This window comes from Henckelia pumila, chromosome 2 (assembly GCF_033568475.1).
Source record: "Henckelia pumila isolate YLH828 chromosome 2, ASM3356847v2, whole genome shotgun sequence".
NCBI lineage: Eukaryota > Viridiplantae > Streptophyta > Magnoliopsida > Lamiales > Gesneriaceae > Henckelia > Henckelia pumila.
The window spans coordinates 154,961,401-154,986,525 of record NC_133121.1 but is presented as its reverse complement, the minus strand read 5'-3'; the positions used below and the strand labels follow the sequence as shown (position 1 = coordinate 154,986,525).

At 38.8% G+C, this 25,125-nt stretch overlaps 1 protein-coding gene across 9 annotated transcripts; it reads left to right on the top strand.

Annotated features, from left to right (window-relative positions):
- The first annotated feature begins 395 nt into the window (after window positions 1-395).
- On the top strand, window positions 396-22,732 carry LOC140881050 (uncharacterized). Of its 9 annotated transcripts, none has more exons than XM_073286039.1 (19): window positions 396-689; window positions 843-885; window positions 1,659-1,780; window positions 2,420-2,527; window positions 7,627-7,771; window positions 7,853-7,944; window positions 9,014-9,107; window positions 9,228-9,277; window positions 9,395-9,714; window positions 10,260-10,402; window positions 10,532-10,663; window positions 10,757-10,878; window positions 11,197-11,361; window positions 11,883-12,173; window positions 12,278-12,682; window positions 12,771-12,815; window positions 12,899-12,984; window positions 13,276-13,363; window positions 13,528-13,701. In XM_073286039.1, exons 1-19 carry the CDS (start codon window positions 480-482, stop codon window positions 13,603-13,605), a joined length of 2,739 nt encoding a protein of 912 aa, XP_073142140.1. In that variant the 5' UTR covers window positions 396-479; the 3' UTR covers window positions 13,606-13,701. The 9 variants fall into 9 exon arrangements, with proteins under 9 accessions (XP_073142140.1, XP_073142139.1, XP_073142142.1 ...); XM_073286037.1 differs by adding an exon at window positions 22,714-22,732 and having other exon boundaries at window positions 397-689; window positions 9,228-9,714; window positions 13,528-13,646; XM_073286038.1 differs by having other exon boundaries at window positions 9,228-9,714; window positions 10,763-10,878.
- The last annotated feature ends 2,393 nt before the right edge of the window (window positions 22,733-25,125 follow it).

Below are 25,125 nucleotides of genomic sequence, written 5' to 3'. Positions count from 1 at the left end.
TATAATTTTGTTACGTTAATATATATATATATATATACATATAAAATAAATGAAATCCATTTCCATCAATAAATTAAAAAAATATTTCAAATAAATTTATTATTTATGTCAAATAATTATTATTTCAAAGGAAAAAAAAAGAAAAATAATAAGATATATTAAAGATACAAATTCATGTAATTGTATGAAACATTTATAAATCTCTATAAAAATCCTTCAAAAGTCTACAAAGAATCCATGCAAATCTGTTTATAAATCCGTGAAATTCTATAAAAGTTAATAAAAATCCATCAACTCTACAAAAATATATCATTTTAAAAAGTCACTGAAAATCGTTAAAACTCTATATTGAACTCTAGATTGAATACACTGCGTAACGGAGAGTATTTCCCGCGCTCAACGTCACATAGGAAATTGGGACCTAATTCCCAAATTTATAGAAATTGAACCCAAACGATTTGAGCGCGTTGCGTTGATTCATGTACAGAGACATACAAATCACGCAGCAGAAGATGGCGACCAAGGTTTTCGCAGGAGTTAATGCATTTCTTTCGCGTAATCTGGTTCCACCGGAGCTCTTCGACGCTGTTCACGATGCTCTGAAGTTCAACGGAGCGCAGATCGTCCTTTGCTGCGATCCTTCGCGCAATGGGCCGAGTGATTATCACGTCATATCCTCTTCCGAGCATGTAAAGTTTTCACTGATTTAGAATCGAAGCTCAGTTTCACACGAGTCTAGTTTTACGTTAATTGTTTTAGGTATAGTATATTGAAAGTTGCATTTCCCTTGTACCGCCCTGAGATTTAGTTTGAAGTTTACTGGTTTGAGTTGAATCTCACAGGAGAAGTTTGAGGACCTTCGATCAAAAGGCTGCAAGATGCTTGGTAAGTTTTTAGAAAATTCGTTGGTTTGGTGTAGTTAATTAAGCTTTTAAACTTTATGCTAGAATTGACCTTCTAGGTTGTATATTTTAATGATACAAAGATAGGCATCGGAGGAAAGTAATCATGTCGATTGAGCTTATGAGCCTTCTTTTGGTTGTTAACTTCTTATTGCCACGCGCACAACGAGCTATGCTGTACTTAGCTTCTGTCTGGAAAAAAAGTTCGACAGATAGTCTTCAAACGCTGGTCATCATTGTGCTAAGAAAACACGATTGATTCAGAATGCATATTTAGTGGAGTATTCTGTAATCTGTATTCCTTATTATTTGGTGTGCATCAATCATTTGATTGTTTATATTATATTGAATATTGATAAATTTTCTTTTGGAAGAATTACCTGTCAAAACATCCTCAATTCAAGATCGAGCAATCTTGTAATTAGATTCCTGAGGTCGATGTGTTACACTTATTCGTGCACATTGGTAAAGTCAGCATCTTAGATAATTACTCTTATTTGGATGAAAAATGTTTCCTTTGTAATTTGAATATTTGACTAAATGTCCAATGTGGTGAGAGGGTTTATATGGTGAAAATTGGCGTTGCTTGTGATGATATCTAAATTTATATCAGATATCTGGATTTTAAACTTTAGGTGTAATTCACTTATTTCTGTTGTTTGTCATTGGAGTTCCTATTTGGATTGCTGACATGTTGAGCATTTTTTTTTTGGGTCTAGCAATCTGGTATTATATTAATTTTAGCTTTGTAATCAGGTCCTCAATGTGTGCTGTTGTGTGCAAAAGAACGGAGATCTCTGCCTAATCAGGAGTTTACTTGTTGCCTTGCAATGGATGGTGTTAACATACTTGTTTCTGGTTTTGACAAAGATGAAAAGGTATGGTTCCATTTAGCTACCTCTCATCCTCGTCGACCTAAGAGCATCTCTTTCTTTCCTCTGCACCATCCATAGTTTGTATTCTCTAAATATTAGAAGTGTTAATATATCAATCTCATTGTAGGTGATATCTTCATCAGTTCATCACGTGTCATACGTTCTCTCTTTTTCTAGTGCTTATTGATCTTACCAAATTACGAGAAGACACATCCCTCTTCGGCTCTTCCTTTACGTTCATCCTTCTACTTTTTACCACCCTCACTGATATCTTGTTTAGCTGCTATAATCTCAATGGGCTGCTCAGGCTGCATTTGCTTATTAAGAAACCGGTTGGAATGGACAGCCATGGACAGAAAATCCTGTCCCTCATTTGCAATTTTTTTAATACGTTCATTCTGTAACACGCGAGAGTCAAATTGAAAAAAAAGTCGTGATCAGAAAGTGTGCTGCATGTACTTGTAATATAACTGTATGTTTAGAGCCATGGTGATATTTATTGCCAAATGATATTTTTTTAGTTCATCAAACTTCAATTTTTATTAATGACAATTTCTCCTTTGTTTCCCTGTGTACTATTTGTTATCCTATTAATCTGGAGTTTGCAACTACTGCTGATTTCTGTTTCGAAATATACTGGAGGTTAATATTATGAAGATGGTCACCACAATGGGAGGAGTGCTTCTCGCAAAAGCATCATCTGATGTCAGTTTTGTAGTTGTGAAGAATGTTTTGGCTCAAAAATACAAGGTTATTATTTATTTGGTTTCAAGTAAGCAGCTATGTTTATCTTCCATACCTCATCTTCTATTGCTTATATGCTTATTCATCTGCCAACTCTATAGACGTGTACTCGTGATATATCAATGTCGAAAGACAAGTTTTTATATTTAAAAGTAATGTGAGAGAGAAGAAATTAATTTCTCATATATTGTTTGAGTTACAATGCACATATGAATAGTACACGAATTATAGTTAATCCCTTAAATTAAGTCTAATCAAATATTATCCCACTAAAAATAATAGATAAATTAGCTCCTAAATTATGCTATTAAAACACAGCTTGATATCAAATATTCATCTAATATTTGACGAGGTTTATATAAATCCACACTCCTCCTCAAGCTTGGGTGTAGATATTGATAAGATCAAGCTTGGGCACAAGAAACTCATGAGCTTGTTCGGAAAGCCCTTTTGTCATTAAATCAGCAAGTTGTTGTGACGTGGCTACATATTCCACACTAATTATGTCTCGCTTTAGTTTTTCTTTAATAAAGCGTCGGTTAACATCAACATGTTTTGTTCTATCGTAATGAACAAGATCATAGATTGTATTGATTATTTTGTAATTAATATCGTATATATATTTATTAATATATTTCGATTTACTATCAAAAAAACAAAAGGGATTATGGGTTCTATTGATTGTTGATTTATTATCACAATGGAGCTGCATGAGACATTTGAGTTCTATTTTCAATTCTTCTACCACTTTTCTTATTCGTTCTTGAGCCATAGCTCTATACTTTGCTTCTATACAACTTCTTGCAACCAAAGATTGTTTCTTACTACGCGGCTACGCCAAATCACTAAGTTTCCCCACACGGAAGCACAATACCTAGATGTTGATCTTCTATCATTGATGGAACCATCCCAATTTGCGTCAGTGAATGCTTTAACCCCTCAATCATCGGTATTTTTTTAAGACCTTTTCTTGGAGTCTGCTTCAAGTATCTCAAAATTCTGTACACAACATCAAGATGACCTGGACATGGGGAATGTTGACTTGCTGAACTGACTGCAAATGCAATATTTGGGTGAGTATGAGATAAGTAGATGAGTTTCCCAACAAGGCGTTGATATCTTCCTTCATTCACTTGCTTTCCCTCAAGCATTCTCTTTTTATTCCATAGCTCAATTGGAGTTCTACTAGGTTTACAATCTGGATTCGGAGTGGCTGAATGAAGATTTTATCTTGGAATATTTGGAGGGGGGTTCGAGCAGTCGGAGGAGGTTAATAAGATAAATTCTTCGTAAAGAGAAGCAGAATATCATTGTTATTGTCGTGAAAGAGAATTAGGCAGAAAAAGGAAATGTAATTTTTTATTCATAAATTAAAAGAAGGAATACAAATCAGATTTGTAGAATATTCACCAAACTTCCCTAAATTAAGAGATCTAATCTAATCTATTTAAAGTTTAAAAAACACAGCAAAATATTATTCTTATCATAACTATTGAGAAGGATAAATATTAATTCAACACTCCCCTTCAAGCTGGGCTATATATGTTGATCATGCGTAGCTTGGAACAGGTCTTAAAAGATTGGTCGATGCAGAGCTTTAGTCAAGATGTCAGCAAGTTGCATTCGAGTCGGAGTGTAGATGAGCTCAATTGTTTTCATCTCAAGTTTCTCACTTATAAAATGTTGGTCTACTTCAACGTGCTTGGTTCGATCATGGGGGAATGGATTTTTGGCTATACGAATAGCTGCATGATTGTCACACATCAGTTCCACTGGATGATCATCTTCCAACTTCAATTCACCGAGTGGTCTTTTAAGCCATATTCCCTCACAAATTCCATTATTAGGGCATGATATTCTGCTTCAGCACTACTGCGAGCCACAACTGACTGCTTGTTACTCCTCCAAGTTACAAGATTTCCCCAAACAAAGGCACAAAACCAGAGGTAGAACGTCTGTCACTTTGGGAGTCTGCCCAGTCAGCATCACTGTACACCCTGGCATTTCTGATTGAAGATTTTCTGAAGAGTAATCCTTTCCCAGGAGTTTTTTTAGATACCTTAGCACCCGATATACCGCTTCCATATGACCTTTAGTTGGATTATTCATGAATTAACTCATCACACTAACCACAAACCCAATATCTGGACGTGTGTAATAAGTAAATCAGTTTGCCAACTATGCGTTGATCTTCCCTTGTCAACTGACGGGCAGTCCTCATTCACCCAATGTTTGGGTCCATTGGAGTTTCTGCCGGTCGACTCCCCTGCATACCTGTTCTTTTCAAGAGGTCTAGTATATACTTTCTTTGAGCAATTGATATCCCATGAGCTGATCTGGCTACTTCCATTCCCAGAAAATATTTTAAATGCCCCAAATCGTTCTTCTTAAATTCCTTTGCAAGCAAAATCTTGACACGAGCCATTTCTTCATCATTGTTTCCGGTAAGGACAATATCATCAACATAGACAACGATCACAACATTTTTTCCTCCTTCCGAGTGTTTAACAAAGAGAGTATGGTCAAACCGACACTGTGTGTATCCATCTCCTTTTGGAACAGAGGTGAATTTGCAAAACCATGCCCAAGGAGATTGCTTTACACCATATAGTGACTTTCGTAGCTTACACACTTTGTTGAGAGTAGTCTCTGACCAATGTTGTAAATGGTGGGAGGCGGTGACGGGGCGGTCAGTGACTGCCTACCGCCTCGGCCGCCTAGGCGGTTGAATTTTTTAGCAATATTTTATAGGTAAATTATATATTATATATAATCATGCAATGTAATTACAAATAATTATAATTTTTTTATGTTATATATGTAATTAAATAATATTTATGCATAAAAAAGCTTTATACAATAAATTACAATACAATCTAAACAAAATGTAAATAAATATATAAATACAAACAAACAAGATAATAAAGGTGGTGGCTAATGGCGACAGCGGCGGCGGGCTGCTGGAGGCGGTTTGAGGCAGGTGGTGGCTGATGGTGGATGACACTAGAAACCAAAAGTAAATAAAAAAGAGAGTGAGATGTGTTTTTATTATATCTATGGTTTTGAAAATTGATTGACTTTGACTAGTTTTTAAAATTATTAACTTTGTTAGTTGACTGGATTTTATAATCATTTACCGCCTCGCCCGCCTCCTCTCCCACCTCCGCCGCCTCGACCACCTGCTTGTCTGCCTCGCCCGTCGGATGGCCTCAGACCGCCTACTGAGACCGCCTTAGACAAAGATGGGGTGGTCGAGGGCCGCTTACTGCCTAGGCAGCCGCCTCGACCGCCATTTAAAATACTGTCTCTGGCTCAAAACCTGGTGGAATGTCCATGTAGATTTCCTCCTCAAGGTCCCCGTTAAGAAATGCATTCTTCACATCAAGTTGATACATTGGTCAGTCTAGGTTAGCCGCAATTGATAAGAGTACTCGGATTGTGTTGAGTCTAGCCAATGAGGCAAATGCCTCTTCGTAGTCAATCCCATAAGACTGTGTGTATCCCTTGCTACTAATCGTGCTTTGAATCGTTCTATACTCCCATCGGCTCTATGCTTAACTGTGAAGAACCATTTGCATCCAATTGTCCTTTTTCCTTGGGGTAGCTCAGTGATCTCCCAAGTGTGATTCTTTTCCAGTGCCCGTATTTCATCATAGGTTGTAGCTTTCCATTTTGAGTCTTGGAGAGCTTCTTAGATGGAAGATGAAATCTGAACCTGATCAATCCTGGACACAAAGGCTCGATAGTCGATATGCAGGAGATAAATGTTCAAATTTGACAAATTTACATATCGGATGAAGCGTGCACGTTCGTGTCCCTTTTCTTAGTGCAATAGGCATATCATTTGGATCACTGTGTTCAACTTCATGAGAAATAATATCAAGTTCAGTAGTACCTTGCTTGTTTGTGCAGGAAGTTGGCGGTGGAGAAGCATCATTGGCTTGCTGGTTTTGTGCATGATCCTGTTGGCTCCGAGGTTAAGACTGCTTTCTGCGGGTATAGACCTGGAGAGGTATATTGGTAGGGGATGGATCAAGATCAGGAGAGCTGTCGATTGCAGGATTAGGCTGGATTGGGACTTCGGTTGGCTCCCTGAAGGTTACAGTGGGACTGATAGCTACCCAATTTGGAGATTCAATGCTACCTCTCTCCCCCTGAAGCGAGGAATTGGAATAAAAAGGTTGGTTCTCAAGGAAGGTAATATCCATAGAGGTATTGAACTTCCTACTGGTTGGAGAATAACATTTATACCCATTTTGATTTGGAGAATAACCAAGAAAATGCATTTGATGGTTCGAGGCTCAAGTTTGCCACGATGTTGGGAATGAATGTGAACAAAGGTGGAGCACCCAAATACTTTGAGACTTGAGAGATATGGTGGGAAATAGACGTGTCACTCGAGTGGCATCCTATTAATGAGGTATGTAGCGGTAAGAAATGCATCACCCCAAAAATAGGGAGGGATATTGTTGGTAAATAATTGGGATCGGGCAACTTCAAGTAAGTGGCGATTCTTTCGTTCAGAGACCCTATTTTGTTGAGGAGTATCAACACATGAGCTCTGGTGGACAATGCCATGGGCTGCCAGGTACTCGCCAAGAATAGAATTAAAACAATCACGTGCTCTATCAGGCTGAAGAATCTGAATTTGAGCAGAGAATTGGGTTTGGAGCATTTTGTGCAAGTTTTTAAAGAGTTGTGATGTTTCAGATTTGTTTTTCATTAAATAAACCAAGAGATGCGAGTATGGTCATCAATAAACAGCAGAAACCAATGTGTACCTGTTATATTCTTAACATTGGACGGTCCCCAAATGTCACTGGGAATGAGAGAGAAAGGTTTGGATGGTTAATATGGTTGGGGCGTGAATGTGTTACGTGTGTGTTTTGACAGTTGAAAAATATCACAATGAGGAATATGAGATCTTTTATTATTATTATTATTGGATAAAAATGGAAACATATTTTCGAGGTACAGGAAATTTGGATGCCCTAACCGATAGTGCCAGAACAAAATATCACTATCTTTATTGACTGGAGTGGAAACGAAATTTGATGACAAATGTCCTAATCAGTTATGTTTCATTTTCTTTTTGACTTATTCAGTGGGCTGTAAACAGCCTAAAAAAACCGATTGTCACATTAAATTGGCTTATTCAATGCTGGAAAGAGCACCGAGTTGTTCCTCAAGAGTCGTACCGTGTTCCTCCTTTTTCCGGGCTTACAATCTGTGTTAGTGGAATTCCTGCAGGTTGTATTTTTGTCCACAGGTTTAATTTTTTTCGTTATTACTTATTAGCATATCTTTTTAATATTCAATACTGATGTGTAGATGAGAGGAAGGAGATAGAGAAGCTTGTTATACAGAACAATGGCAAATATTCTGCTGAGCTGACAAAAAAATGCACACATTTGGTTTGCGATATATCCTTAACGCTTTCTTTGTTCTCTACATCTAAGTTACCTATTGATGTCTTGTGTTTGTTAGCCCTAGTTTTGCTAGTACGAGATTAGATGTCAACTTCTCAAAGTTTCTGGTAACTGTTTGTTAGATTATGGATTATCTTTGCAATATTTTAGTACGGTGTAAGAATTTCTCTGTGTAAATATAAAATAATTAGAATGGAATAATGAGAAGAGAAGAAAACACTAGAAAAATGGGTCTGGCCATTTGGCTTCCATCCATTTACAAACTTTTAGAAAACTTGCATTTATATATTGCCATGTGCATTCAAATGATCAAAATGTTGATATAAGTGAATTATAAATTAACAAAAGTACTCAATAGAGGAAATCACTCCAAAATCGGATTATCTGAGATGATGCTTTACATGGATGTTAATAACACCAAGGTCTTCACTCTTTAGACCTTTGATGCTCCCATCAAGTTGACTACTTGACATGATATTTATTTAAGTGTTCTACTTTGATCCTACAAGAATAATTTCTTTGATCAAGTTTTGATTTTGCAATCATGGATGTAGGGTGAATTGAGCCATTTAAGTTCTAGTCGAGCCAGTTTGAATGAGTTTAATTTGCATGTCCGAGCTCGTTTTTTTCAGCAAGTGAGGGCTTAAACTCAACTCGTTTCTTTATGAGCTTCTACTCTCATTCAGGTGTCAAATTCCTTCAATAAATGACTATTGAGCCATTTAAGTTCTAGTCGAGCCAGTTTGAATGAGTTTAATTTGCATGTCCGAGCTCGTTTTTTTCAGCAAGTGAGGGCTTAAACTCAACTCGTTTCTTTATGAGCTTCTACCCTCATTCAGGTGTCAAATTCCTTCAATAAATTACTATTGACAATGAAAATGAGATAAAACAATCACAATGCACAGAATGACTCAGGGAACGTTATTGAAAAAGATTGTTGATAAGGGATTTCTTGATACGAACGCGTAACTTTTATCCTTTAACCATATTTATTCACTATGTTCCATGAACTCGTCATTAAGTGCACCTTAGTCCTGAAACTGGCATCCTTAATTTGTTTTAAGCTCCTGAAGGTGATAAATACAAGGTTGCGAAGAGATGGGGTCACATTCACATAGTATCCAGAAAATGGTTTCATCAATCTGTTGCTAGAAGAGGTATAACAATGTGTTTGCTTTGTGCCCATTAAGCGTAATGTAATCTAATTTTATTGGAGTGGCCATTTTTTTCTCCTTGCTTCTTATCGTGGATTTTTCTATTGCTGTTTGGACAAGTAGCATGCCTTATTGAGGATTCCTATCCTGTCCTCGGTAGTTCTGCGTCTTCTGTAAGCACTATAAAGACATCAGAAAAATATAGTCATGGCAAAGTTATCAGAAATTCGCAATATGCTTCATCATTACTGGCCACTGCCTCAGATTCAGACGCTATTTTGTCTGCTCAGGATACAGAACCTGATCTCGAGACTCAGCTGCCCATGCGTTCTACTTCTACATTTTGCGAAGCTCTTCAATTTCCCAAAGAGGAGAATGATTCACCTTGTCATCAGCAAAAAATTGATTCTGTATTTGATCGTTGTGTTGCTGATGATTCTCAAAGTGAGGATGACGATTTATACTTGTCTGAGTGCAGAATTCTACTTGTAGGCTTTGAGTCATCTGAAATGCGGAAGCTGGTAGACATGGTTCGCCGAGGTGGCGGTTCTCGTTACATGTACTTCAGTGAAAAATTGACGCATTTAGTTGTTGGAAATCCATCAGAGACGTAAGATGCTGTGCCTGTGCATGAAATGCTTATCTAAGTGTATCTCATGATATTTGTTCCATAGAAGCTTCTAGTTATTTTTGCAACCAAAATTGTGCCACTGCCTCAAGAAACACATGTTTACATTCTTTTTGTGAACTTATGCTGACACTTCAATTATTTTATGGTATTCAATACCTATGTTCTCCAAGTGTCAATAAATTATTTATTTTGTTATATCTATGCATCCTGGTTTATCTACTCCTGCTCTATGTTTTAATATAGTACTGGTTTCCGTCTACTAAATGTGGGTTGGTGTTTTATCTGATATATGTGGCTGATTAGCTCAACATGCCAAAAAAAAGGAATTTGTTGCTAGCCTTACATTCTTTGGCCACTATTCTGATCTTTCATTTTCTTTTAATTACGATGGCATTTTAAAAAGTAAATGAGCTAGCGATTGCAGTTGATGTTCATAAACATATATGTAATGGTTAACCAGTGCAGATTAAGTGTCTGTTCTTGTCAACTGAAGCAGACATTTGATATTGTGTGTGATTTTGCAGTGAAATGAAGGAGGTAAGGAGTTTAGCAGCTAATGGAGTCATTCATGTAGTCAAAACAGCATGGCTTGAAGACTGTACTCACAAAAAGAAAGAAGTTCCCTTGCTTCATAGGCACATTGCTTATGATTTGCTTCTTCCTAAAGGTGCTGAAGACGTCATGTTAATACCTAAAAATGCACCTCTAACATTCTGTTCTTTAACAGTTCGTAGACATGATTCTGAATCTCTACTTATTGCTTTTTTTTTTTAAAAATTTATTAATCTGTTTATAGATCCTGTATTCTTCAATAAAAAGACTGCGACAAGTGTTACTGGCATGAAACAGGGGAAGTTCGCTGGTGCCCAGCCTCTGATAGATGATAATATCCGGGAAAACTCAGCCCCTCATTCTGAAGTTTTATTTGGTAATTAGTGGATAAAAAAGAGGTTTTCTTGGCAAGTGATTCTCATTTACTGTAGAATGGTTCTAATCAGTGTTAGTTTATGTTTTTTAAAAGCTAAAGAAGACGGTGATTTGAAGTTGCAAAGTGATGTGAGCAACATGGTAACAGGTAGAAAGTCTTCAGCTGTTTTTGAAGGAAAGCTGTTTCGTTTTTCAAGTTCTTTTCCTGAAGAACAGGTAAGCTGCTTTTTATTTGTTTGTGGGAGGTTCAAGTGTCTATGCTGCACATTTTTCACATAGCCTTGGCCTTTGCTTACAAGTTAAAAATTCCTGTTTTCATTAACTGAGTGATATCTTAATGTCAAGAATCGTTTCTTTAACTACATAAGTTTAACCGAATGTTATGCTGGATCTGGTTTCTAATCTTGCTTGTTAAGAGGCATCTGCAACTATTACTGTGATTCAACATGCTGTCAATTTATCTATTTCGCTTTGACATTGATTATAATATAGTTCTTTTCGTTTCTGAACTTATTGTTGATATACTTTCTCCAGAGACCCGAAATTTTGCAGTGGGTTGAAGAAGGGGGAGGAGAGGTAGCACCAGATCAGAATAAAAAGAATGTGCACTTTATTGTTGAGCGTCATGGTGTAGTACCCTGTTTGACTGCTGTCCGATGTACATATGTTTCCAGTCATTGGATTCATTCTTGCATAGAGGTATAATTTTTTTAATGAATCCAACTTTGGTGTACTAGTTTAAAATGGATATCCAGTGGTCAATGGTCTTCAAATCTCTTAATGGTAGAGAGTTTTGCTGTGAGTTCTGATTGTGTGCTATGTATCCCTCCTATGTCGAGTCTCGGTTGTTTCTGCAAGGAATAATATTTATCTATTGTCCGACCTTCGCAAACATCCCTTGTTTATTTGGATTTGTCGCTGCTGCACTTCGTCGTTGTTGCTTTGTCTTATCTTCTGGCCAGACTGGATGATTGCTTCAGTTGGTTTTTCCTTAAACTACTTTGCTGCTGCCTGTCGTCAAGTATTTGTCACAGCTGCTGAGCGGTCTCAGTTAGTTGACCTTGTGAATTAAAAGAGACAAGCAAATTTACTAAACTTTGCCATCATCCATGCCGATGCAAATTTTGTTCCAACAGATTATAGTGCAATGTTTTTATCCGTGCATTTGTACGTTTGGGATGTAAGAAATATTGACCTACATTGGCTCTCCTTGTTTTAAGGATGGTCGCTTGCTGAATGTTGGTAGTCATCTACTCTATTCTCCACTTCCATGCCAAATCCCTTTACCTGGGTTTGAAGGCTATCGATTTTGTGTTTCGCGGTATGATTCAAAAGAAAGACTGCTGCTGAGGAATTTGTGCTATGTTCTTGGGGTTAAACTTGTGGAAAAACTGACTAAGAAAGCCACTCATCTGATATCTAAATATGCTGATGGTGATAAGTACGAGGCAGCTTGCCGATGGGGAATTCAAGTAGTTACTGCTGAGTGGATTTATGAATGTGTCTTGCAGGTGGTTTTGCCGTCTTCTTTTTTTCTTGGTTTATGATGCTCGCAATCTATTTTTCTTATTATGCACATTTTTTGGTAACTAAAACCTTGTTGAAAATGAGATAGAACAAAGTTGCCGAACTGAAAGCATTTTTTCCGAAAGAGCCAACTTCTCTGGACCGAGGACTGTCTACTGTGAGCCAATATCCTTCACAATCTGTTAGGATGCTGTCTGAGGATGATGCGTCACAACCAATGAAGTCACAGGATTTGAGAAATACGCAAACAGTTGTATCCAACAAATGTCTGGTGAGGCATGGGCCCAAGCAGTTAAATAATTACAGTAAGAGAGCAAAAGTATTGGGAAATGATAATGTAAAGATCCCACTATCTTGTGTCTCCAAAGACGACACATCTGTCAACATGAAGAATCCTGCAGAAAACAGCACAACCATTTCTATGACAGGAGCTTCTTTGGTAGTTCCTGATGTTGCAGCAGCTATAGAAGATTTGTTGGAGCAAACGAGCAAGGTAGAGTGTCAATTCCTTATTTTCACGTGAAAAGGTTGTTGAGATGTTCCCTCATGTTTTACTGGTCCTTTTTTTTTTTTTAAATCAGATTCAAGATCCTAAGTCTCAGGAGACAAGCGGTTGCAATGAAAATGTATCCATTTTATCTGTTTGTTCTTTAATTCAGACTTAAACTCAACATTCTTTCTAGCTAAAGGTACCCTTAAATTCTATCAGATCTTATCTTCTAATTCCACCATGCTTGGTCAAAGGTCTTCGATTCACCATTCCGATGCGATTCGAGCAGAGTGTTGGGTAAACAGGTGAACGTGCATCTTATTTTACTGTTTTATTTACTGGTTTTGTCAGACAGCAAGTGAACTGTTCTCTTTTGTCCTGGAAAGCATGTGGTTTTCGTAATCCATAGAACCAAATGATTTTATGTGCTTTAGATTCCTCAACTGTGTTTTCATCTTTTGTCCATTTACGGATTCTTGTGAATGAGTGGTGTATTAGCTCTACTTATCCGTGACATAAAGGACTAACCGACCAGATATAATCACTCCATATTCATTTGAGACAGCTACACTGGTAAATAAAATCTAATGTTTCAGGTCAAATGAAGCGGAAGACAATCTTTCTGGAAGTGCTGCAGTGAAGGGCAGTCACGATGGTTTCAGCGAAACTCAAACTGATTCTCAGGTATATTTCTTGCTAAGTATCTATCATTAGTGCACTTTTCCTCTCGTCCAGATGAAAATTTTACATTTTTCAAATCCTCGATTAAAGAAAATGGAATTTTGGTAAAAAAAATGTGGGATACATCAAGTTGAGGTATTTTAATATGATTTGCGTTGCTTGTTCAGGTTGTTGGGTATGAAGAAGATTTGTCCGGTCGGCAAATGATTATAGACAGAGTGCGAATAAGGAGTAGCTTGACTTGAATTTCCCAGTTTAAACTTGCACAAAAACTGCAAGCTAATTTGTAAGTGTAAACAGAGGGAAATCATATTCATTGAAATCCCATTTGTTTATTCTTACTAGAGAATCAAGGCTGAAAATGTTTTAATTTAATCTAAAATATTTAATAATTATAATTTTTACACTATTAAAAAAAACAAAAAGCCATTTAAATCAACAACTAAAAAGATAAATAATTGGTCTTATTTTTAATCGAAAAGAGATGAGGGATGACATTGATGTCATTTGAAAGGTCAATGATGGTTTTGAAATTGGTTTCAAATGTGAGATGATTATTGCATGTTTTTTGCTCGCAAGCACACGATGTTAAGTTTTAATATATGATGAGTAGAGTATTACGCATGCAAGGATTGTAAATTTATATTCACACTAAATACCGTAATTAAAATACCCTCAACTTTATTTAGAAAATCAAGGTTTAAAATTCAATAAACTAAGATAAATTAAACAAACCAAAATTTCAAGGATGATTGTGTACATGATCTGATATGGTTTCTAGATACAAGATTTCATTTAATTTTCATTCATGTAAATCATATCAATTGATAACATCATTTATTTCAATTTATAGGTTAAGAACTCTCAAGTGTTATTTACTGTATCTCTCAAGTGTCGAGTAAATTTTATTATTTTGATGTCAGTTTCAATATCTCAATCAGAAATCAAACAACAAAATAGTTTAATCAAGTTTTATGGTTATCTTTCAACGAGCTCAAAGGAAATTGTAGGCTTTTCGAATTCTACAAAAATTTTCATGATCCTATTCAAAATTCTCTCTCCCGAATGTCAGATTTCAAATAACTTTAACATTCAATCTATGGTCAGTTATTGAAAGACAATAAAAACATGAATATGCAAATAAATTGTAAGAACAAATAATAGTAGGTAAAATAATATTTAAAACATGAAATTCAAATCATAATTCGTCAATCTCTAAAAACCAATAAGTTTATAATGAAATAATTAAACATATATGCATATCCAAAAATCTCATCAGAAATCAAGAGAAATAATAAAAATCACAAAGTAAATTCTATTATTCGTCTCTAGATGAATTTTCTCTGTCTTGTGATTCAACTATCCATTGTCGTTTGCTCCCACATCTCAAAGTGTCTCAAACCTCTTTGAATGCGTAGTGATGTGTGATTGTGTTGTGTGTTCTAGAATTAAAGAATGATGAAAAATAGTAAAAAGTCGTCAAAATTCGGCCTCCATCTTTTATTTATAATACTACGTCATTAACGGTCCGAAAACATAAAAGCCCAAAATAGGTAGGATTCGGCGTGAATGGCACTGGGACGCCGATCGCCGATAATTTTTCCTCGAAATGGCACAAGGTCTGTGTGGGATCCAGACCCTTGTTTTTTCAGCATTTTTTCTAAAAAAATCTTTCGAAGCACACAGATTCTTGTCCAGACGCTACCTAAGGGTTGGCACTCAGTTTTGAAAAGTCCTTTGCCTTTATCGATATGATTCTTCCTTGTTTTTTCGGGAAAATTCCGACATGGCACTGTAAAGTTCGAATTTATTTTCCTTTGGTGCTTTTCTTTCCCTATTTTTCTTTGTATGTTTCCCACTTTTTTAATCACATAAAAATGGTTGTTACTCGAAAGTCTGTAAACGACAAAAACAAAGACGAATAGTATCGCTCGAAAAATAACAAAAGCCACATTAAATACTATAAAATAGAAGTGTAAAACTTGAACCTATCAAATCCTCCCAAACTTAGACTTTTGCTACTCCGAAGAAAAATAAAATAAAACAAGGAACAAAGAAATAACAAACAAAGAACCACAAACGTGAAGAGTCAACTCAAGTCGTGAAATCATATAACTTCATTTGGCCACATAATTATATATTCAAATTTATAATTCGAATGTTCACCACACTTTTTCAAGAGTTTTTGTCTGTGTATGAGTTGCCAATCCCATCTAATTAAACTAACACCCGGGTAGAGTTCACCACACTCAAGTTGCAAAACACAATCCACTAAGTTCAATACTTATTTGCACAGATCAAAAGGACTTTCAGTTAATTTTTGGATTCAATACATTTATCAAATCAAGTGTACGCAAAAAGAACTCAATGCAAACACATGTATATGTGAATTTATCATAACCATATTCATTAAAATTGTTTTCCCAGTATCCATAAACTTAACCCTCACAACCCTTCTCCACCGGTATTGTAACGACCAACGTCCTTCCACCGCATCCCTCCTCAGCCTATAGCATGGACTTGGACCACATGGTTCGACGGACATCGCACTCATGGCCTCTCCACTCCTGGCAGTGGGTTTTTGCCCTCCCCAGGAATCGAACCTTGCACCTCCAGGCTTAAGTACAAGTTCTTATCATCCCTGGTACCATTGAGCTTGGTACCAGGGATGATAAGAACTTGTACTTAAGCCTGGAGGTACAAGGTTCGATCCCTGGGGAGGGCAAAAACCCACTACCAGGAGTGGGGATGTAGTGACCCTTACCGAGATCACCTACTAAACAGAACTTAGGCATGCAATTAATTTAATCAAACAGTAAATCAGAAATAAACTGCGGAAGCAATAAATATTATACAATCCCAAGGAAAGAAATCTGTAAATACCCAATAGTTATACAACCAAATCGAATACTGTATCAACCCAATACAATTGAAATAAAACCTAGGCGAAGCTCCAGCTGGCCAACCACTGCCTAGCCCCTCTTGGATCCACCCGCCTCATCCAAACGCAAATCTGCTCCATGGAATAGGGTGTCTAAAAACACAGAGTACGAGACATGAGCATAATACACTCAGCACGAGAGTATGAGTATACATGCATGCAAAGTGAACTCCCTATAAACTCGATCAAGGATCAGATAACAGAGATAAACCAGGCCCTGGTATGTAGCACGCTGTGCCGTTGCTTCAGGAGGTGGCTCCCATACCGAAATACCAGTGGATACTCCGGACCCAAATCAATGGAAGTCCATCCACAAACAGGATAGGGTACAACCCTACTAATAGATATCTCGAAGGAGATAGCTCAATATGCAAATGTATGCAGCATAAAATCATGACATATAAATCATGCAGTCACATAATACATGCATACTCAGTCAGGATATCTTGAACAGTACTTTCGTACCTCAAATGCTAGGCGCGCTCTACCAGCTCTAGTTCAACGCCGATAATCCGCACTATACTGCCAAACGATACTAATATCATTATAGTGCTCTAAAAGCTTTAACTAGGCTATTGCATACTCCTAAATATTTTTAGGAAGCAAAAGATATACCTTCGTCCGTCGTTAGCCCTTTGCTGTCGATTGCCTCAAAACTAGGCCACAACTCCGCTACGACGCCTGGATCGCTACGCCACTTTCGGATTCCCGACGGGACGCCTAGAATTCCCTAGATCTGAGTTAGAAGGCTGAAGAAACGAGAGAGAAGAGGTGAATGGTGTGCTCAAATGTGAGACTCGGCACCCCTATTTATAGACCACGAACGGAACGTCCGTTCCTCATCGTTGCGTCCGTTCTGCCTGACGAACGTTGCTTTCGATCCCCATCATTGCTTCCGATGTCCCATCAAGTGCGTAAGCAATGACATAATATTGTTTGACGTCACGGATGACATTAGCTACAAAACGTTGCTTTCGTTCCCTGGACGTTGCTTCCATTCTGCCTGACCCTCCGGACCATTTCTGATCATTCTGAGTCCAATCCCGGACTCCGTTAATCCAATTGACATTCCCTTAATCATGTTTATTGGATTAATTAGCAATTACTCACTAAAACTGGCTACGGGCTACTACATTCTCCCCCACTTAAGATATTTCGTCCTCGAAATCAGATCTTAAGTACTGAATGTAAAGCAACAAAAGAAACATCTTTATTAAAATAAAACGTTAACAGAGTTTACAAATGAAAACAACTCGAAAAGGAAATCAAAACAACTCAGGATGTTCTGTACGCATCCTGCTTTCGAGCTCCCAAGTGGCTTCCTCAGTGCCTCGGCGCTGCCACTGAACTAAAACCAGAGGAATAACTTTATTCCGCAAGACCTTATCCTTATGATCCAGGATACGAATAGGTCTCTCAACATAGGTCAAACCCGAATCCACCTGAACTTTAGACGGTTGCAGAATATGAGACGGATCTGTCACATACCGTCGCAACAGAGATACGTGGAACACGTCGTGAATACTGGACAGATACGGTGACAAAGCCAGACGATAAGCCAAATCGCCAATGCTCTCTAAGATCTCAAACAGACCGATAAACCTGGGAGACAACTTGCCCTAGAGGCCAAATCTGAGAATTCTGCGGAAAGGTGACACTCTCAGAAACACTTTCTCCCCAACATCAAACTGCAGAGGCCTACGCTTAGTATTAGCGTAGCTGGCCTGACGATCCTGTGCAATCTTAATCCGTTTCTTGATCTGATCTACAACATCTGCTGTCTCCTGAACTAACTCTGGTCCCTCAGCCTGTCTCTCCCCCACTTCTTCTCAGAAGAGTGGAGTACGACAACGTCGCCTATACAATGCCTCAAAAGGTGTCATCCCAATGCTACTATGATAGCTGTTGTTGTATGCAAACTCAATCAATTGCAAATGATCCTGCCAGGCTGAACCAAAGTCCATAGTGCACGCTCGAAGCATATCCTCCAAAGTACGGATAGTGCACTATGACTGACCATCTGTCTCCGGATGATAGGCAAATACTCAAACTGAGAGTAGTGCCCATTGCACGCTGAACACTCCCCCAAAACCTAGAAGTAAACCCGGGGTCTCGATCGCTGACAATGCTCACAGGCACTCCATGAAGTCGAACGATCTCCTGAATGTACAACCGCGCCATACAATCTACAGAGTACTCTCGACTATAGGCAATGAAATGCGCTGACTTGGTGAGTCGGTCCACCACAACCCAGATAGCATCACAATTCCTCGAGGATACCGGCAAATGGGTCACAAAATCCATCGTGATAAACTCCCATTTCCACTCAGGAATAGACAGACTGCGAAGCAAACCTCCAGGTCGTCGATGCTCTGCTTTGACCTGCTGACATACCAAACATCTCGAAACAAACTGATAAACACTGTGTTTCATTCCCTTCCACCAAAATCGAGTACGTAGGTCCTTGTACATCTTGTTGCTCCCCGGATGAATACTCAACTTAGTGCGATGTGCCTGAGACAAGATCTCCTCTCGCAACTCTTCATTCTCCGGAATCACAAGCCTACCAGACAAACACAGAAAGCCATCTGATTGATAGTGAAATCCAGACGTGCTACCCTCGTTAGCTAGACGAGCCAAACGCTGGGTCTTTGAATCAGACATCTGGGCATCCCAAATCCACGAATACAAAGCTGACTCAGATAGTATCGCAAACATCTAGATACTCTGCATACCTTCTTATGCTTGAAGGTAAACCCTAAAGAACAACAATCTCTAATCGCACTAGACATCGAACAAGTCTGAAGTACGGATAATCGTACCTTGCGACTCAAGGCATCAGCAGTGAGATTAGCAGCTCCCAGATGGTACTTAATCTCGCAATCATAGTCCTTAAGCAAATCCATCCAACGTCTCTTCCTCATGTTCAACTCCGCCTGAGTGAACAAATACTTGAGACTCTTGTAGTCGGTGAAGATCTCAAATTTCTCGCCATACAGATAATGATGCCAGATCTTCAAAGCGAACACAATGGCTGCCAACTCCAAATCATGAACCGGATAATTATCCTCGTGCAACTTCAACTGTCTAGAAGCGTATGCGATCACATGCCCATTCTGAGACACAACCCAACCCCTGAAGAGAAGCATCTGTGTAAACCACGTACCCTCCAGATCCTGACGGTAATGCCAACACCGGCGCAGAAGTCAACCATCGTCGAAGCTCACAAAAATTCTCCTCACACTCTGAGGACCACTTGAAATCAACACCCTTGCGGGTAAGCTGCGTCAACGGTCGAGCTAGCTGAGAGAAGTTCAGAATGAAGCAACGATAATATCCTGCTAGACCCAGAAAACTACGGATCTTAGCAAGCGTCGTCGGACGCGACCAATTAAGCACAACCTCAATCTTGATCGGATCAACAAAAATCCCCTTCCTGGATATGATATGGACAAGAAAGACCACTCGATCCATCCAGAACTCACACTTGCTCAGTTTGGCGTATAACTGCTCATCCCGAAGAGTCTGCAGTACCAACCGCAAGTGAGAAACATGCTCGTCCGCATTACGCGAATACACCAGAATGTCGTCAATGAAGACTACAACAAACTTGTCCAGATACTCCCTGAAGACACGGTTCATCAGATCCATAAATATAGCCGGCACATTAGTCAATCCAAATGGCATCACTAGAAACTCGTAATGCCCATAGCGAGTACGAAATGCAGTCTTGGCTATGTCCTGATCTCGTACTCTCATCTGATGATACCTAGATCTCAAGTCAATCTTGGAGTAAACCGAAGTACCCTGCAGCTGATCAAACAAGTCATCAATACGAGGCAAAGGATACTTGTTCTTGACAGTAACCCGATTCAGCTGTCGGTAGTCAATGCACAACCGCATAGACCCATCCTTCTTTTTCACAAAGAGAACAGGAGCTCCCCAAGGAGATACACTAGGACGAATGTACCCCTTGTCCAAAAGATCCTGTAATTGATTCTTCAACTCTCGCATCTCTGACGGAGCCAGACGATACGGTGCTCGAGAAATAGGCGAAGTAGCCGGCATCAACTCTATGCCAAACTCGACTTCCCTAGCAGGAGGAAAACCCGGAATCTCATCTAGAAATACATCTGGAAATTCATCCACAACATGAATACTCTCTATCCCAACGCTCTCAGCAGACAGATCAATTGCATAGATAAGGTAGCCTTCCCCGCCAGACTATAGAGCTCGACAGGCTCTCAAAGCTGATACCAAAGGCATCGGGGTTCGCTCTCCCTCACCATAGAAAAACCAGCTATCACTCCCATCAGGATGAAAGCGTACTAATCTCTGATAGCAGTCCACTGAAACTTGATAGGTAGTCAGCATATCTATCCCCAGAATACAATCAAAGTCATCCATCGCAAGAACCATGAGATTTGCTATCAGAATGTTCCCTTCGAACTCTAAAGGACAACCCATCACTAGACGCTTAGCCAAAGTAGACTGACCCATCGGAGTAGAAACATAAACTACTACGTCTAGTGCAATGCATAGTAACTTATGCCTCTTAACAAAACGTGCAGAAATGAAGGAATGAGATGCACCAGTATTAATGAGTACAAGAGCAGGTATACCATATAACAGAAATGTACCTGTGATAACCTTCTCATTCTCCTCCACTGCCTGATCATGCCTCAAAGCAAACACCTGGCCGGAAGCCCGCGTCCTCAAATGAGAACTCCCAGCAGACTGTCCCTGCGACCTCTGCTGAATGGTAGCCTGAGAACCAGATCCTGAACCAGAACCGCCTCCCCCAGCTAATGGACAATCCCTCTGGAGATGACCGACCTCTCCACAACGGAAACAAGCTCCAGAAGCTCTACGACACTTGTCTGACAGATGGTTCTTCTCGCAATGGTCGCACTTCTCCTTTTTCCCAAAATGAACAACACCAGCGGAACCAGAGGAAGAAGAAGTAGATCCGGACTTCTTGAAAGTCTGAGCACGGGGACCCAAAGAACTTGCAGGCCTAGACTGAGAGAAAGACCAATTCCGCCGAATGCTATCCTCCGCCTGGTGACAACGGCTCACCAGACCCTCGTAGGTCATGTCATCACCAACCGCCACACGGTCATGAATCTCAGGGTTGAGACCCTGAAGGAACAAATTGTACTTCATCTCAGAGCTGTCAGCAATCTTGGGGCAATAGGATAACAGATCAAAGAACTTCTGCTGGTACTCTTCAATAGACATGGCTCCCTGTCGCAGACTCAGTAACTCACCCGCCTTCGCCTGACGGAGTGCAGGAGGAAAGTACAGCTACTGAAAATGTAAGGCCCAAAAATATTAAATTATTAATGATGGGATTTGAGAATTAAATTCCATATTTTGGGCAAATATTGATTTGAGAAGTTATGAAAATTATAGATTTACTTTCCAAGCCGAAAATATTTAATTTGAGAATTTACGGATTTTGAGATTTAAATTCCGAGAATTCTTAAATTAAAAGATTAAATATTCGATTTGCATATTTATGGAATTTAAGATTAAATTTCAAGTTTCGAGAATGAATATGATATAATTCGAAGGTGAAACCCGATCAGAGACTGATTTGAAATATCAAAGTTTCAAGGGCTGAAGTGCAAAAGGCCGGGATTAATTGATTTAATCCGAATTTATTTAATTTTAATTCGAGTATATTTAATTTGAGAATATTTAGAGTTTTGATTTAAATTCTAATATTTTTAAATTATTTAGGATTGAAATTGAATTAAAAAAAGGCTGAGAACTGAATTGCAATTTACTAAGTTTCAGGGGCTAAATTGCAATATTGATTGAAGTTATCAGAATTATTATGAGATTATCAGCATGTCAACGTGTACAAGGCATAAGGAATTCAGAATTTTGAGCAGAGAAGCCGAAGCCTTTTATTTTCTTTGAAATTCTGATTTCCAAAACCCCGTAACTTTTGTTCCGATCGTCCGATTTCAATTCCGAAAAGTGTTCTGGAATCCTTGCGACGAGGACTTCGATTTGATGTAAGTATTGTGAGGTTTTTGATATATTTCAAAATCAGTATGTTGGAAAGATAAGACGTTGAGCATGTATCTTGATTTTTATGGTTTATATCTTTCCGTATCGATGTCGAATCGGTTATTTGAAGTCGTATGAGTTCTAATGAGTTTTCACAGCATGTATCTCGAATGTATACTTCTGATATGCTGAGAATATGATGTTATTTTGCTGATATGTGGATGAGAAGCCATAATTGAAGTTGAAAATGGTTTCGATATGTCGTCGGTTACCGATTTTGAATCGCTACGCCGTTGATTTGTGTATTTGATTGAGTTTGAGTATGGAGTGTCGAGCCGAACATGTTTGTAACTAGTGCTGATGGTTATAGAATTTGATTACTTTATTTCAGCGGTGATAAGATGTGATGACTCGAGATTGACGACTTTGAACCGAAGAAAGATTTGAAGAAGGATTGAAATGATTTTGATTGAAGATCTATTGATGATTTTGAATTGATTTTGAATTGGTTGAATAGAATGACGTTTGATATGAATGTTTTGATGCTATGTTTCAGATTTGAAGCGTTCAAAACCGAAGAAATACAAAGTTACAATGACGACATTGCGAGTCAGAGATTTGAAACTCAAGAACGACTATTCTTGAGTTGTCCCGCAAAAACCACATACTTGTTTATGTTTCGATTTGATGTTGATGTTGTCGATCCATCTCAGGTAGTTGATCTTTGATTTTGAGTCGATATGATTATGATATGATGATGATATGAATTGATTCTATGCCAAGATCTGAGGCGATCTTATTTTCTAGTCTGAGACGACTACGATAGATGGATATCCATGTCAAGATCAGTTACGAATCTTGATGGCAATGATGATATATGAATCAATTCTTGATCGATATATGCGTTATTTACTCTATTGTTGAGTCGTTTACGATTAGAGTTGATATGATTTATTTAACGCATTTATATGTCGATTATACTGGGAATGTTTTCTCACCGGAGTTTATCCGGCTGTTGCTTTGTTTTGTATGTGTGCATTGCAACAGATGGGGCAAGAGCTGGCCAAGGTCATCGAGGGTAGCTCCTGAGAGAGGATAGATATGTGGACTCGGGTTGTGTAGCTAATTTGATGAGTTTAGAAGACTAGCAAGCATGTTGGAAACACTTATAAATGTTGTTCTTCAGAAGTTGATGAACACCTTGTATAGTTTCATGCTCTTGTTGGATTTCTAATGGTTGGTTTGATGTATCAACTTGTTATAAACATGTTTAGATCTTGTTCTATGTATGTTTGCATGTTTTGGGACATCATTATATTGAATTGGAAGGGTTGAAAGGATCAAATTTTGCTGTCAAAAACCAGAGCACAAGACTGCCCAGAGTTGTGCTCGGTCTGCTCATGTTAGCAGACCGAGCGCAGCCTAAAATTTTCCAAACCGAGAATTGGATTAGAGGGGGCGAACAGTCTGATCTTTTTGACCGACCCTGCGCACCCCTCTGTTCTCGGTCTGCTATTTTTGACGGACCCCGCGCACTCCCCTTTGAAAAAAAAAAATAAATTTGTTTGATCTTATTCCTTCCTTGTTTAATTAATGATGTTTAAGTTCTAATTGCCCTAAGAATGAGATTAGCAACCCGAGGCCCCACAGAAAAGCTGTGCGGAACTCGGCTCAAGTGGCAACCCCTCTCGTCGTGACGAACGGTGCAGAAGTGAATCTCCACCACTTACGGGCTCGCCCGTCCAGAAGATAACCAAGCGTCTCCATCTTCTGCTCCTCGGTACAACGGAACGTCTGAAAAGTCATCTCCATATGATCTAACCAGTTCTCCGCGTCCTCCGGAGACTCACCTCCAACCAAAGTCTTAGGACCCATCTATAAGAATCGACGTACGATGAAACGATCCTCATCACGATGACGATGATGACGTTCCCGACGACGCTCACGATCATCATCTCCCCAACGTCCACCTACACTACCATGGCTACTATGGTCATCGTAGTTCACCATCTACAAAAGTACCTCACGGTTATCTTATGCAGAATCTAAATCCCAAGAATACTATGCATGCTCTGATACCATAAATGTAGTGACCCTTACCGAGATCACCTACTAAACAGAACTTAGGCACGCAATTAACTTAATCAAACAGTAAACCAGAAATAAACTGCGGAAGCAATAAATATTATACAATCCCAAGGGAAGAAATCTATAAATACCCAATAGTTATACAACCAAATCGAATACTGTATCAAACCAATACAATTGAAATAAAACCTAGGCGAAGCTCCAGCTGGCCAGCCACTGCCTAGCCCCTCTTGGATCCACCCGCCTCATCCAAACGCAAACCCGCCCCATGGAATAGGGTGTCCAGAAACACAGAGTACGAGACGTGAGCATAAAATGCTCAGCACGAGAGTATGAGTATACATGCATGCAAATTGAACTCCCTATAAACTCGAGGTCAAGGATCAGATTACAGAGACAGACCAGACCCTGGTATGTAGCACGCTGTGCCGTCGCTTCAGGAGGTGGCTCCCATACCAAAATACCAGTGGATACTCCGGACCCAAATCGATGGAAGTTCATCCACAAACATGATAGAGTACAACCCTACTAATAGACATCTCGAAGGAGATAGCTCAATATGCAAATGTATGCAGCATAAAACCATGGCATATAAATCATGCAGTCACATAATACATGCATACTGATATTTCGAACAATACTTTCGTACCTCAAATTCTAGGCGCGCTCTACCAGCTCTAGGTCTACGCCTATAATCCGCACTACACTGCAAAAT

What these genes read in the sequence shown, in the direction of transcription:
- LOC140881050 (XM_073286037.1), top strand. Translation starts at nt 480, where the DNA reads ATGTACAGAGACATACAAATCACGCAGCAGAAGATGGCGACCAAGGTT. An exon ending in TCAATCTGTTGCTAGAAGAG is followed by an intron (nt 9,108 to 9,227) that starts GTATAACAATGT and finishes TTGGACAAGTAG; the next exon opens with CATGCCTTATTGAGGATTCC. An exon ending in GTTGGAAATCCATCAGAGAC is followed by an intron (nt 9,715 to 10,259) that starts GTAAGATGCTGT and finishes GTGATTTTGCAG; the next exon opens with TGAAATGAAGGAGGTAAGGA.